General features: G+C 43.2%; 2 protein-coding genes across 2 annotated transcripts in view; one reads left to right on the top strand and one right to left on the bottom strand.

Annotated features, from left to right (window-relative positions):
- Positions 1-2,588: 2,588 nt before the first annotated feature.
- On the top strand, positions 2,589-7,917 carry LOC308292612 (beta-1,3-galactosyltransferase 1-like). The gene has a single exon (XM_080735000.1). It carries the CDS (start codon positions 6,250-6,252, stop codon positions 7,465-7,467), a length of 1,218 nt encoding a protein of 405 aa, XP_080591126.1. The 5' UTR covers positions 2,589-6,249; the 3' UTR covers positions 7,468-7,917.
- Positions 7,918-14,917: 7,000 nt separating this feature from the next.
- Positions 14,918-16,221, bottom strand: part of smad10a (SMAD family member 10a) — a 33,365-nt gene continuing 32,061 nt past the window's right edge. Inside the window, exon 14 of the mRNA XM_080735240.1 lies at positions 14,918-15,831. Coding sequence (XP_080591366.1) covers positions 15,620-15,831 — 212 coding nt within the window. The 3' untranslated portion in view covers positions 14,918-15,619. The remainder of the gene's footprint in view (positions 15,832-16,221) is intronic.

The raw sequence follows: 16,221 nt of genomic DNA, 5'->3' as shown, positions 1-16,221 counted from the left end.
ACATGAGATCCCATACAGGGGAAAAGCCTTTTAGCTGTACGGTTTGTGGCAAAAGCTGCAGTCAGAATAGTGATCTGAAGACACACATGAGGATTCCTACAGGGGAAATACCGTTTAATTGTACAGTTTGTGGCCAAGGCTTTCGCGAAAGGGGTAATCTGAAAAGACACATGAGAACTCACACCAGCGAACAACCCTTTAGGTGTACAGTTTGTGACAAAAGCTTCAGTCAAAACACATGTTGGTACACACAGGAGAAAGGGCTTTCGGATGTAAAGTTTGTGGCAAAAGCTTCAGTCAGAATGCAAATCTCAAGAAACACTTGAAGATGCATTAGAATTCAGACAGAGAAGAGAGGCTGTCAGTTGAACAGTGGTCTCTAGCTATACAACTGTTCCACAATCTTCGAATGATAAATACAATCTGGAACTACACCTCTCGAAAACCGCAAGTTGTCATCTGTTTGATTGTGTATTTCCATTCCCAAAACATACATGTTAAAGTCTTATATGTTTTTGATAGCAGCGAGCTATTATTATGCATTGACAAAAAAGCTACATATCCTGTATATACATGACAAAACGTGACATAGTTCTGTTTACACAATGCTGTACCCCCTTCAACTGTATATGTCCCCATCAACTGTTTTTATTATGTTTTGAAACTTATGTTTTCTCATGCCAATAAAAGCTCCTTTGAATTGAATTTACTCATTTGATTAGAATTGTGCCATTTTACATTTCCTTTATCTTGCTTTCTTTTGTATTTCAAATAATCCATCAGGTATGATCATGCATTCTAATCCAGGATAACAATGAGAAGTGATATATACTGAAACAGATAAATCACATGCATAATCTAACAATATCAGCATGACTGAATACAATACAAGTAAAATGACATATTTAGCCACTTGTAGGCATGCTCCAACCACTGAAATAAGAATCTCCAAAACAATAGAAAGAAGTATATGAAATCAATTTAACACTCATCTTTTATATTCTTTAATTACAATCTAAAATATGAACCCTTTTGGTAAAAAACTAAAGTTGTCCTTTAAACGGCCATACTTATAATAACAAAACAAGATGGTGTTAACAAGCCATTGTGTGCAACACCTCTACTTATTAACATGCACGACCAACTCAGACTCAGATTATCATATATAATGTGGAATGCATATCATGCATATCATGCTGCCTTGCATGTCAGAAATGGAATTCCCCCAAACCGGCACTGCTATGCCTGCATAATGTTTTAGTTTATTAACCACGATGATGAGATGTGATATTTCCTCCTGAGCATCAAGCAGACATTGAATAATGATTCAGTTCATATTGTTCTGTCATTGATGACTGTTGCCTACTAGTGGAGGAAAGAGGGAGGAAATATGATCTGAGTGGTTTATCCTAAACAAAGTAGAAAGAACATTTGAAACAGAAACAGTTTTGAGCTTTTGGATACCTTTTCTATACCGGCTACCATCTTTATACAGTGTATGCTGGACATGTTTTGCATCAGCGAGAGAGATACTGTACTAACGTCTGTTCTTAACACATTTGAAATCATGCACCATTTGGACTATTTCATTTGACTTTGCCTTCCTTCCTATGACAAACATCATTATGTATTTTGAAATGTCCACACATTTACAAATTCCACATGCAGTTGAAATTGTATGTTTATATTTATTGAAATGAGATCTACTCTGTCTTGTCTGCCATCAAACTGCATTAACATGTATCTCCCCTGACATTGTTGAAAAGCACAATGAAAATAAGAAATGTTTGACGTTGTAATAAAGCAGCGACACATTCCACAAAGTTTGTATCAAAATGACAATGCTGTATTTTTATTTCACGTTGATGTACAGCCAACATTACGAGAGCAGCACGTCTTTACAATCAAATAACCAGGATAACGACATGAATAGAAAGAACAATACCCATAAAATAGCCAAATTGATTAGGTTTCACACTCAGTAACATAGTATCTATATAGTTTATGTTTGAAACAAACAGAAAAAAGAAAGAAAATAAATCCTGTAGATTCATCAGTACAGGATGAGCTGTCCAAAGAGCGTTGCTAAAACAGAAGAGCACTAAAGCAGTTTCCAGTGGTAAGTGAATCGGTTTGGTTTAGGTTTAGGGTCAGAGTATAGAGCAGTGATTTTCAATATATATATATATATATATATATATATTTTTTTTTATATTATTTCAAGGACCCACACATGGATACACATCAGGCCACAGACCTACATGTGATGGTCAGGGGCGTCACAAGGAGGGGGGAAGTGGGACTGAGTTACTAGGGCCCAAGGTGGAGGGGCCTTAATTGTTTTATACTTTAGCTATTGAAAAATAGCAGATACAAGCTCACAGCGCTGCGAGCTTGTAGATCTGCTATTTTTGACAAGCCGTGAAAATGTGTGCAAATCTTTGAATATGCATATTTTTTTAAGCGAACATTCGTAACTAAAATGTTGATTCTGGGGAGTCCCTGGAACCAAGTATTTTGACATGGGGGTCCGTGGCCAAATACATATCAAGTTGGGGGTCCTTCACATGAAAAAGATTGAGCACCACTGACATAGAAACACAGGTTTAAAAAAAAAAAAAAAAAACCCTTGGAAGGATTTGAAATATTCAAAGACTTGCACAAATTCTCACGATTTTAAAAAAATAGCAGCTCTACAAGCTTGCAACGCGGCACTCGATGCCACGCTGCGAGCTTGTATATCTGCTATTTGTCAATAGTTAAAGCACAAAATGTGATCATGGCAATCCGGCCCTTAATGTCCTCAAAGGGAATTTAACAAAACTACCCCACAACATAATCTATTTCATAAAAGGCAACATTATGTTTGTGGGTTTCAAGGCAAAAATGATTGAATTAATGTCCCTTAAAATGTATTCCACTGATGCAAATGGTACCTTTACAATGATAACAGTTATAACAGTGGTTTATAACAGTTCATATGTATAACATAATAATGCAATGTCAGTGACCTACTGTATGGAGCAGAGATGTTGGACAACTGGCAACATATAGTCCAGGTTATTTCGGGCAGTATTTTAATGGAATTGTGCACTTTATGATAGAAGCATTACATCTGGCACACAGTTAGAACATGCTAATCATTGGATTGGATTGGAACATGGATCATTTTTGGCTATAGGGCCATCGCAGATATGTCTTGGGAAACGTGTGGGAGCCAATCAAAGTTGGGCTCTCATAGACTTTACTATACAGTAAAATAATACAGAAAATAAATATGCTTTAAGTAGCATGATGATGTGAGGGATCACAAGTTCCCCAAGACAAATCTGCGATGGCCCTATAGCCAAAAATGATCCATAACTGTGTGCCAAATGACATGCTTCTATCGTAAAGTGCACAATTTTTGCCCGAAACTCGGGACTAATACGCATTTGTAGTAATAAAGTTGAAGTGGATTGTTTTATGTAAGTAGTATTTTCATAACCTCAGAGTACACCAGAGTGACGCATAACAGCTGAAAAAACAAAACAAAATTCAAAAATAAATGGATTGTGTTGTGAAGCACAGGCCCAGGCATGGTGGTAAATTGATTTTTTTTTAACAACAAGGGTTCATATTTTAGATCGTAATTAGAGAAAAGAAAAGATGAGTGTTAAAATGTTTTCATTTACTGCTTTATATTGTTGTTTTTTTTGCGATTTTAGTATTTTGATTTCAGTGGTTGGGGGCATGCATACAAGTGGCCAAAAATATATATTTTTAGACACAATAAGCCGCCAATGTCTTTGTTGCTATTATTTACACCAGCCCCCATAAGTCACATCTGCCCATGAAAGATTGCGGTGCATCTTGGGAATGGGCTTATTGTGTCTAAAAATACATATTTAGCCGGGGGCATGCATGCAAATCGAAATCGTTAAAATCACAAAAATGATAGAAAGCAGTCAATTCAAACATTTCAATACTCATCTTTTCTTTTCTTTAATGACTATCTAAAATATGAACCCTTGTTGTAAAATTCAGCACTGTGATTTTCAAGTTTAAACAAGGCTATTGAGTGTCCCTGTCTGGCCCACTGAACACTCAAGAACTCAAGAACCTTTTGATACAGGATGTGTGCAGGGTTGGAACCAGGAACCAGAGGAAGCGGTCCCACCACATTTGGAACCGTTTCCTGTGGGTTTAATCACACTGCCAGAGCTGGCATATGACTGTTATACAAGCAGTTATACCATATATCTGTTATACCAGCAGTTATACCATATATCTGTTATACCAGCAGTTATACCATATATCTGTTATACCAGCAGTTCCCAAACCTTTCAGGCCGAGACCCAAAAGAGAGATTAGACGTTTGCCTGGGACCCAAACTAGTGAAAATAGCTGATATATAAATAGCTGAGCTTGTAAATCGGCTACTTTCACCACTTCTTAAACATTTGTTTTCTAATTTAGGGAATTTCTTCGATTTTTCTTTGATTTCTTCATGGAATAAAAAAAAAAAGAAGGAAAAAAAAACATTTTAATTCATTCAAAAACCTCTTTTGAAACAAAAGATAAAGGTGCCCACAAATGGGTCCCGACCCAGTGTTTGGAAACCAGTGTGTTATACAATTATTGTTATTTTCATAACTGTACAGAGTGTACGATAGGAACCAAATGGACCCGTTTGTACCCAGTGTTACAGCCTTGTAAGGGTCCACTTGGAATGGATAAAGGGAACCGTTGACGAATGGGGACTGTTAAGATGGAATCATTAAGCAACCGGAATCGTTAAAATCCAAAGGATCCAAACCCTACAGTAGACATGTGAACATTTTTAACCGCTTAAGAACTATTTTATGCTTAGTCATATGACAGTGTTGTGTGAAAGTAGCCGACATACGAGCTCGCGCTGCGTTGTTTGTGTGCGACTAGTTGTGGACGCGTGGATCTGCTATTTTCACTTTTTTTCACGTCATGTGGTCAAGAGTTAGCGTGTCTCTTTTTCTACGACATTTCCAAAATGATGGGCAACTGGAGTCACTCTGATATCCCATAATTTGAATCCTCGAAACATAAGAATTCCCCAAAACATGACGAAACAAGTTATCATGCCTGTAAAGGTGTGAATGTCGGCGGTGATGATTGCATTTTATTCCACACTTTAAAGACAGATTGTTACTCATCAAATACCTCAACCTGATCTTCATAATCAGTCTTCACTAATCCAGTATAAGCACTGTGTCTCATTGGTGGGCTGTGGACAGTTCAGAAACCTGCCTACCAATGACATCATCCATGGGGGATTAAAGGTTATAGAATCTACACACCTTCTCTTCCTGGAAAGTTAGCATGCTGAAATAGAATGAAAACACAAAATAGAATGAAACACGACACGTGCATACAGTACATCTCCTCGTATGGGCTGTTCTGTCCGTGACATCAGCTGTGGTGATGTGGGTCTCTGTTTACTTTCTATGACGTTAGTATAATCATATTTTAACTGGGGACCCCCGGCCCACCCTGACGAGCACGAAGAGTTGAGGCATTACATATTGTTCCAACACGGTTCTATTTTCACAAATTCTGCCTCTAGTATTTGACAATTTGACCAATGTTTAATTTGGCATGTTAGAGTTTTTCTTTAAAAAGTCCTTAAAATGTCCCTTTAGATATGTGCCAGATACCCTCTACTTAAACTGTGTGCTGGTTTGTTTACTGTTGAGTCAGAAAACAAGGTTTCACATTAAGCTAATCATCTGGGGCACCTCAGCAGAGTGCCACCTTGCCCACCCACATACACACAGACACAGACAGCAAATTATTTTTAGTGTCCAAATAAATTCCAAACATTATCAAATGATCTCGCGGCACCCCTGGACTGCTGTCGCGGCACCCCAGGGTGCCCCGTCACCCACTTTGAAAACCCCTGTATAAGAGCATTCCTGGTAACGTCCTCATTAACAGTCAGTGAGGCCAGCAGGGCACGGTGGGCACCACACCTCATGGCGCGCTCCGTTGGCACACTATCTGTGCACAAGCGCAAGTTGGCACCTCGACAGAGTGCAGTCTTGTTCATTCATGTTTTGGGCCCAAACCTGCGGTAGCAGAGTAGACCACTTGTCCTCTTGTTATGGATCGGCTCATCATGACTTCATCGGGGGTAACATGACACCCTCGTCAGTCCGTATATATAAAGACCGGCCGTCCTTTTATACCGATTAAAACAAGGATTGTGATCACTATCCAGAAAAACACCCACCGATGTTACTGCTGTGTAAGCGGCAGCCACCGCACGCCATGCGGTGGCAGAGATGCTTCTTGTTTCTGGGGGTCCTCCTGGGCATGGGGGTCCTTCTGGGCATGGGGGTCCACAAGGGCTGGTGGAGAGGGAACTCTGCACGAGCGAATAATGCCCACCCAAGTGAAGAGAGCGGTCAACCAGGTAAGAACCCAGGTGGCAATGCCCGACCAAGTGAAGAGGGCCTTCACCCAGGTAAGAAGAACCCAGGTGGCAATGCCCACCCAAGTGAAGAGAGCGGTCACCCAGGTAAGAACCCAGGTAAGCCCCCAGGTGGCGACCCAGGGGTCCCTGAGGGGTACCCCGGGGGTGTGCTGACTCCCGGGCCGCACCCCTACATCATTAACGAGCCAAACAAATGCCCGGAGGGCAAGCCGCCGCCATTCCTGGTGCTGCTGATCCTCACCGAGGCTCACCAGGTGGAGGCGCGGGACGCCATACGGAAGACGTGGGGCGACGAGAGCCTGGCCCCGGGTGTGGGAGTGGTCCGGCTGTTCCTGCTGGGCGTGAAGGAAGGAGAGCTGGGCCTTCGCCAGCAGAAGTACCTGGAGTACGAGAGCCGGAGGCACCGGGACATCCTGCAGCAGGACTTTGCGGATACCTACCACAACCTGGCCATGAAGACCATGATGGGCATGAACTGGGTGGCCACGCATTGCCCGCGGGCCAGCTACGTCATGAAGACAGACAACGACGTGCTCGTCAACACCGATTACCTCATCCACAAGTTGCTGAGACCCGAGCTGAAGCCCAAGACCGACTACTTTACAGGCTACATCATCAGCAACCACCGCCCGTACCGTCAGAGATGGAACAAGTATTACATGCCCCGCAACGAGTACCCACACAGAACCTACCCCGACTACTGCTCGGGGTCGGGGTACGTGTTCTTCGGAGACATGGCGGTGAAGATCTACAGAGCCTCGCTGAGCGTTCCCCGCGTGCGCTTCGAGGACGTGTACGTGGGGCTCTGCCTGGAGTGGCTGGGGATCAAGCCCACCCCGCCGCCCCGCCGCTCCCTGTTCAACAACCTGGGGCTTCGCTACTCCAGCTGCGCGTACAGCCACATGGTCACGGCTGGCCACAACTGGCGTCCCGGTGAGCTGCTGGAGTACTGGCACAGAATGGAAGTGGCGCGGCGCTTGCGCCGGCGCCTAGGGTTGTACTGGCTGGACTGCTGAAGGTCGCTCCTGTCCGTAGGGTTGCCAACCGTGTTGGTAGTGTTGCGTGTTATTGCATGTGTTTGGCATGGCGGTCGGGAACGTGCAGAGAATGTTAGAGAGGCAGGGGCTGAAATTCCTAAAAGGGCCTTTTGGTGAAAATATCGAAAATAGCAGACCTCCAAGTTATCAACACGTCGCGCTGCGACGGAGGTCGGCTATTTACTGAACAAAGCATAATCAAGTCAATACTGAAGATGTGGCGTAACGGCAGGGATTTCTAAACAGGAGAGGGCAATTATTTCAACATAAGATGCTGCATTCAAGTTCAGGAGAGTTTGGACAAGGCAGTGAAAGCCGCTTCCAAGGTTTGGGTTTGTCTGTCCCGTGCCTGTCCAGTCCAGAATGAAGAATTGAGGATTGGTCAAGCTTCACATGACAATTTGGCTCTCCAGACAATATTATGCTCAAATTCACCGCTTCACTTCGAACCGAGGTTTGATTTTTTTTTTTAAATAAGTACAGTTCTCAAATAAGAAGGCTATAGAATCCAACATATAGTAGCACTAGTACTGTTGCATTGTTTTAAAACTGTTCAAATACTGTCGATTTAAGAAGAAACTGCAAGTGTTGTTATTTGGCACATTTTGCCAAAAGATTATTAATGGATCTAGTTCAAACAAAACAAAGACATTGTGGAAATGGCAGATGTGCACGGTCGCTCACAACGCGCCGCTGTGCATGTGTTGTTTCCCCTACTTTTGAGCAAAGGTGTGCCCATGCAGAAAACAAATAAAAACAATAAGAAAACGTAAAAATGCTAAACATGGAGATGTTTCTGCCCCGCAAACAGAATCTTGACATCACCACAGGTGATATCAACGGCGGGCAGATGTTTGAAGGATCCACAGTCCACCTCTGAGACACACAGCATGCAGACAGATATAAGAATAATACTGTCCCATAGTGAGCATTAGCCGAGACCTATTAGCCTGTACTGTACCAGTGATTCTCAACCTGTGGGTCGGGTCCCCACATGAGGGCAATTTAAGGACTTCCAAGACCTTTTTAATGTAAGAAAAGAAATGAAATGGTGGGGAAAAGTACCATTACTGCTTCAAAAGTAATCAACAAAGTATTGGCCACATTGTCAAATGATGTAAGAAAGAGGCAGTAATTGTGCAAACAGCAGATCTACAAGCGCACAACGCCTCGCAAGCTATTTCCACAATGTTTATGTGTGGAGCCGAGTCAAACGATATGTAATGCCTCAACTCCTATATTCCAAGTGGTTATCAGGGTGGGGTGGGGTGGGGTGGGTGAGGGGGTCCCAGTTTAACCCATTTAGGCCTAGAATTATTGAATGCTTTAACCAGTGAAAAATAGCAGATATACAAGCTCACAGCGCGGCACCGAGTGCCGCGCTGCGAGCTTGTAGATCTGCTATTTTTGAAAAAGTTGTGAAAATGTGTGCAAATCTTTGAATATATATATTTTCAAAGCGAACGTTTGTAACTCAGATTTTGCTTCTGGGTGGTCCCTGGAACTAGATATTTTGAAATGGGGGTCCGTGGCCAAATACATATCCTTTTGGGGGTCCTTCACATGAAAAGGTTTGAGCACCACTGACATAGTAGTCTCTCAAGAACAGACTAACTGAGCTCCAGTTAAGTGAAAAGGACCTTTTCTTTGACAATGGCTGGCCAGATTGCTGACATAGAAACATGGGTTTTTTCCAAAAATCTTAGAAGGATTCAAAAGACACTTATAGAATCGGGTCAAAATTCAAATGTTCACGATTTTTCAAAAATAGCAGATCTACAAGCTCGCAGCGCGGCACTCGGTGCCGTGCTGTGAGCTTGTATATCTGCTATTTTTTTATATTTAAAGCATAAAATATTGCGTCATAATGTGTTCAGGCCTAAATGGTTAACTATGATTATTTTGGAGGGAGTCCATGCTCACAGATGGGCTATTTTCACAATAGAACCGTGTTATACAAAATGTAGTCTTGCGTGGCCAGACTGTTGACTCCGCGATTTGGGAAATGCTCCCGTCAACAGAATACGCAAATAGAAACGATGAGTGCGAGATAAAGCGGATGTGACGCAACCGCTCCCTTGGTGCAGTAGCAATAACATGTCCTACTGGAAGCGTTAAGTCTCCTTTCAATATTTCTGGGGGCGTTATTTCGTCTTTCTCTGGTGTTATTGGTGTTACCTCCATGATGTTTTCAAACGTTTTCTTAAACTATACACCCATAACAAGAATAGGCCGCTCGAATGACATTGTCTGAGCTATTGTGTTTCTGTTATGTTTCCAATGGGACTACAGTTCAGTGCAGCACTGGCTACTTCCGATACTCGCCGTTCGGGAGCTGCCGTTCCAGACTCTATATAGCATTCGGAGATTGTGGAATAGTTGTCTGGCTAGTGGCTACGCGAGACTATACAACATGTAATTCCTCAACTCTTAGTTCTCTAGTCTACAGGGTAGGCGGGTCCCCCAGTTAAAATATGATTATTTGGGGGGGGTCGTGGCCTGAAAAGGTTGAGAACCACTGTTCTATGGTGTGAAATGTGGAAGTGATTTGGTGAAATGACATATTATTCAGGGTCATCACGACAGGTGTTACAGAGCACTTTGCCAGTGTCTTGGTACCCGCCTGATTCCCACTGACAAAACCTTTGAGCAGAAAGCTTCTGAACATTTAAAGCTAAAGAACTACAGTATAGAGCGCTGCAATCATGACCATTCTAACGCCCAGTGGTGGACAGGAACTTAAGTGCATTCACTTGGGTACTTAAAGGAGTAGTTCACCCCCAAAATGACTTCTTTTCTATGTATTACTCACACCATGGAGACTTGAAATTTAGGCTCAAGGGTCAAGTAAATTCACCCCCATTGATTTTGACCCAGATGTATTTGGGTCCCCATCCAGGGCCTTGTATTTGGGGCCTCATCCAGGCCCATGGATTTGGGTCCTCATAAAATGGTAAATTTTAAGATTTTTTTTTTTTTGTCTTGGGAATGCGACAAATACAAAAGAATATTATTGAACTCAAGTTTCCTTGAGTAATCAATAGGGGAAACAAGCCATTTTGGGGGTTAACGACTCCTTTAAGTACATTTTTTGGAGTACTTGTTTTTACATTAAAAATAGAAACGTGATTTTCTTTGGACTTCCTAGAAATACAAATTGAGTGTGTGTGTGTGTGGGGGGGGGGGGGGGGGGGGGATTTTAAATCTTCTTTTTTGTATTAATTTGTACTTTTGAATACTTGAGTAATAGCCTCTATACTAAGTCCACCACTGCTAACGTCAGTCATGTATAGATTGCCTAACCCGTTATAGCAGTGTTTCTCAACCACCGTGCCTGGGGACCTTTGGTGTGCCCCTGAGAAGGGTCAAGCGTGCCCCTTGAGACTGCTTGAAAGCCAGTATTGTATTTATCATTTTAAAAATGATTTAAACTATAGTGAAAACAGCCGATCTACAAGCACACAACGCCTCGCGGTGCGAGGCGTTGTGTGCTTGTAGATCTGCTGTTTTCACAACTGTTGTGCGACAGCCTTGCATGATGAAGCAGGGCTTTACTTTGCGAAGCACGTACAAATTTGAAACTTGGAGATACAAGGTTTCTTCCCGACAGTGGCGATATTTACACCCCAGTATTATGTTGGTGTGCCCATGGATTCTTGGGACATGAAAAGTGTGCCCATGCAGAAAAAAGGTTGAGAAACCCTGCGTTAAAGCTTAGCATCAGAAGATAAACAAAACGTGAGTTCTGCACTGTTATTATCATGAGGTATTCTGGCTTTGGCGACATCTCACCGTTATGGCAAAGAGGTTTGGTTTACATACACGGCAGCACTGTTTCATCACAAATACCCACAACACTACTTTAAAGCTGAATGTGTGTGTGTGTTTTATTTTTTTTGACATTTTTCTTTTTTAATATCTTTAGGTAAGAAAATAAATTAGGTTGAAAGTGGTTCTAGCGTTTTATAAGAGGGCTAACAGCTAGGCTAAACGCGGCTAACAATGACGGCTAGTTTGAGTTTTTTCTTTTTTTTCCACACACAGCAGAGTACAATACAAGCACAGAGGTGGAATAATTCAGTACGGGTCTGTGTGGGTTGTGCCTTCTTCACCTGCGGTGAACACACATGTTCACTATGGAACAGTGAAGTCATGACGTGACTCGCTCATCCCCCGGTTCCACGGAAGTAATTCTCTATGGAGAATAACATTGGGTCATCTTAAAATCGTCTCATATAAGCATTGTGGTCCAAAAATAAACAAATGGTCTTTGCGATATTGTCGGCGAGGTGGCTCTGTATGGTTTATGATCAGTCAGTCACTAATATTTGATACAGTCTGTGTCTGGTGAAAATGTAACTAATTTGGCGACAGTAACATTAGCGTTTTTTCACCATCAGTTGATTCTTCATATCCATATGAGTCAAACCGCCGAGATCATTTGTATATAATTGGAACACAGTTCTTATATGACACAATATGAAAAAGGTCTATGGGAATTCAGAATGGGGGAAGAAAACCGCGAACCAGGTAGGATGTGTAAATTACGTCACACTTCACTACTCTATAGCTGCGTCCCAGGTCCTTAAATCAATCCTATTTCCTATTTCCTTGCTTGTATGTTAGTCCAAACATATTTAATTTATGAAGATAGCGCAACCTCATTGGATCCACTAGAGTGCGACATTGTACACAAAACCTCCTAAGTGGGCGCTGGCTCTGACGGCAAGTCTCGCGCACGTCCTGTTTACTGGTGCTATAGATCCCACGAGAGCGTGTTGCTGGGGACAGCTAAAGAGCAATATTAAAGTTGATTTTCTCCTTTGTTGTGTAGCTGAAAAAAGCCACTTTAGTATGACAACTCTCTTAATGTGTCTTGTGATGATCGGTTCCAATATTTGGTTCAGTGACCATGGAGAAGCTGTGTTCTCGTTATAGCTCTCTCATTGTAAGTGAATAGACTCCAAACATGCTTCCGCCTCCTAAAAAGGTATCCACCTACGTCACGCAGAAGCCCTCTTGGGTTAGTCCCTCCCATTGAGGAAATAGAGAAGAGGAGACGTCCAATTTCTGATGACAACTCCCTTGCAGGGGCGTTCTATTGTCAGTGGGCAGGACTAACATACAAGGAAATAGGAAAGACGTGTAGGACCTGAGACACAGCTTATTCAGTCACTGAAATCAACTGACCATGGCCTAAAATCCCAAAACACAAACGTCCGTCCTTTCCTCCTCTATACTCGCCTTAACCCCGCCTCCTCTACTCGCCTTAACCCCGCCTCCGAGCCGGGAGCCAAGGAGGGGAGGCGAGGAAGGCGGAATCGCTCGGGTTTCGCTTCAACGAGTGGGAACGCTCCCACTGCTTGGGGCAGACATCCCGAAGCGACGGCGATCGCGTGTGACGCGGAACAAAGCCGGATCACTGTGGCCCGGAGGAGGAGAATTTATACGGCGCGCGTTAAGCATGAAAACACTTCCCGCTACAGGAGTCATTAAAGGAGTAGTTCACACACAAAATCAACTACTCGACCCATGAAGACATGAATTCATGGATATTTTTTTGTTTTTGTCGCATTCCTAAGCCAATAGTTTGATTATAAAAAACGTGTCCCCATTGATAGCGGTATCAATGGGGGGCTTAATTGTCTTAGGAATGTGACAAAAACGTATCCATGAATTCAAGTCTCCATGGGGTGAGTAATCCATTGAAAAAAGTAAATATGGGGGTGAACTACTCCTTTAAGGGTACACTTGATGTATCCTGGCTGAACCTTGCTTGCCGTGCCTCCTCTCTCATCGGCCCTCGGCTACAACAGAAAATAAACGTATATTAAAATAAACGTATATTAAAATAAAAAAACGTATATTACGGAAGCGAGCGATTTCTGGTCACGCCGGAGGACGGAGGCAGCGAAGAGGCAGACATGTGAGTGTTGGGATTTGGCTCAGGAGTCTGGAGAGACATGTTGTCTTCCCCAGCTCGTATTGTCATTAGGGATGGAGCTCGTTAATCTTTATTAATAATGAGCACCTTATCGATCCTGCTTATCGAGCCGGGATTTTATCGAACCCACTGTTGAGCGGTTTCTAATATTTTGTGAAAAGACGTGAGACAAATTCTGAGCAGAACTGGTATCTTTTTTTTATTGGCCAGTTGTTGCGACTGTGAGATTGTGGCTGACCACCATCTATGAAGATGACAATTGACAAAATTAACAAATATTATCATTAAATATCATTAAAATAATCATTCGTTAGTGTTAAATGGCCTTATATTATGAATAGTACCGTAATAATTTCTTGATCGCCTCTTGTCTTGATTGTTTAAACATCGACATCATGGGCTTGATAAGCCCAACGCGTACTGATACCGGTTACTCAATACATTTGTTTTTCGAGTAGCGGGCCCTTGTTTTGAGCTCCATCCCTAAATGTCATCATGGTTTTGTTGTTCATCTGAATCTACCCTCGGTTATTTGATTTCCGTTGTCTCTGCTGCTACGACCATTTTCATGTTGTTTTAAACAGGTGTGTGTGTGTGTGTGTGTGTGTGTGTGTGTGTGTGTGTGTGTGTGTGTGTGTGTGTGTGTGTGTGTGTGTGTGTGTGTGTGTGTGTCGCTGTGAAGAGGTACCAAAGTGCATATAATATGGGGGGAACTGGGGTTTCTACAGTGCATACAAACATGTTAGTTGAAAGGTAGAACGAGAAGAGGACAAAGATAACATTTTGTTTCAGGACACGTTGACTCAAAGCCAGCTCCGCCCCTCCGTCAACGTGTTCCGATTGAGGAGAAAGCTGGCGTCTCTCTCTCCGTTGCAAAGCATGACGCGTCATGTCAAAGACATCAGTAGTTGTCCGTGTAGGTACGCACACACGTGTTTTGGTTAGAGTGGTTGCAAGTGCGTGTGTGTGTGTGTTGCGTGTGTGTGACAGCACACGGGTGATTAGGCCTGTCCACACTGATTGTAAAATGCATTTTCTTGGTGTGTGTCTGTGTGTGTGTGTGTGTGTGTGTGTGTGTGTGTGTGTGTGTGTGTGTGTGTGGGTGGGTGGGGGTGGGCACTACATGTGTGTATTGAGTTCAGGACTTTCGGTGTAAATATTCTTCGTACATTTCCCGGGAGCAGAGTGTTTGGCTTGTAGCAAAAACAAACAATACCCTAAAGTTGTAGCTGTGTGCATATTTGTTAGGGTTTATAGTACCGTTGTTTCCTGTTGAGATTGGCACATTTCCTGGGGCAAGCTGCCCAGATCACACGTCACATGTGTCTTATTTTTTCACTCTCAAATAACGCCTGCAGTGTAGTGCATTTGAAACTACCTTGCAGTGCACATCATGGGGTGATCACAGCTTGCCTCCTGTGAATTGTTTTATTTTTGTTTTTGTTTATTTTCTGTTTATTTCGTTGCTGAGTGAGGTCAGCAGACAAAGTGACGTGAGTGAGATGAAAAACCTGGGTGAAATATGCCAAACTCAACAGGAAACAACGGTATGTGTGGGCCTTTTAATCCGGATTGGAATTGGAACGTGACGAAATCGCACTCAGCAGTGGTTCTCAAAGTGGGGTGCGGGGACCCGCAGGGGTCCTCGAGGGAGTTCCAAACAGATCCTCACAGGCCTGTAACTCTGAGAGCGTACAGATAGGGTCCATTTGGTTCCATCTGTATACTCTCAGAGTAATGGGGTTCATTGAAATAAAAACACAGCTGAAAAGGAACTGTTTTGACAACCACTGCTCCTCAGTTAGCGGAGATGACTTCCGGTTGGTTCTAGCTGAAGTGTGCGGAAGTGCTGCGTTTAACGGAAGTTACGCCGTGTGGTGCGGGGTCTGTTTACATTCCCCAGCGAAACAAACACAAAGATTGTAGCTCTTACCTCGCTCTTAGTAGGTGTCCGAAATCGATGTTTGTGTTTGTATATTGTTTATTGCGAATGCAAACGACGGAGTGGGAGAAGTAGAACAGATTTTCTTTCAGCGGGGAATACGTTTGCACTGTGAAAAAAAGACAACTTCCGGGAAAATTCAGCCCCACCTCCATAGAACTCTCTCTGCTTCATATGTCGACCAGGCTTTTCTCTTGGCAGATAAAGTATAAGCCTGGCTACGCGAGGCTAGGCGCGGCGCGGGGTCAGTTAGCGGGCCCGGGGTCCGCCAGAGGCATGGTGTGCAGCACCTCGTCCAGGAGCTGTAGCGCGCGGTGCAGGTGCACCTCCACCCAGCAGGGGGTGCTCTTGATGCTCTGCCGGGGGTAGTCGGGCCCCCAGCCCTTCACGAAGCTCAGCCGCAGGATGCACAGCCTCCGCAGGTCGTCCACGCCGATCCCTGCCGCCGCCGACAGACCTGAGAACACACACACACACACACATCACGTTGTTAGCATTAGCATTTTTAGCATTAGCATTAGTGGTTAGCATGAGCATTTTTAGCATTAGCATTAGCGGTTAGCGGTAAGCATTAGAGTTAGCATTAGCATTATAGGAGTCCCACCGGAACAACAAAACGGAACAAGTTTTGAGGTTCTTTCGATCTCGCTCTCTCGCATGCACGCACGCACACACACACACACACACACACACACACACACTAGTGACGGTATTGGCGATTAGGGATGGGACGATGATCGTTATTATCATTTATTGTGATAAAAAAAGACTCACAATAATCGTATTGTGGAAAATTATCCTCTGTCAAGAGATGAGAAATGTATAAAAATAAATATTAAAAAAAAGA

This window comes from Nannobrachium achirus (genome assembly GCF_963921795.1).
Source record: "Nannobrachium achirus genome assembly, chromosome: 10".
Classification (NCBI taxonomy): domain Eukaryota; kingdom Metazoa; phylum Chordata; class Actinopteri; order Myctophiformes; family Myctophidae; genus Nannobrachium; species Nannobrachium achirus.
Note: the sequence above shows the minus strand (reverse complement) of the source record. Positions and strands in the feature narration are given on the sequence as shown.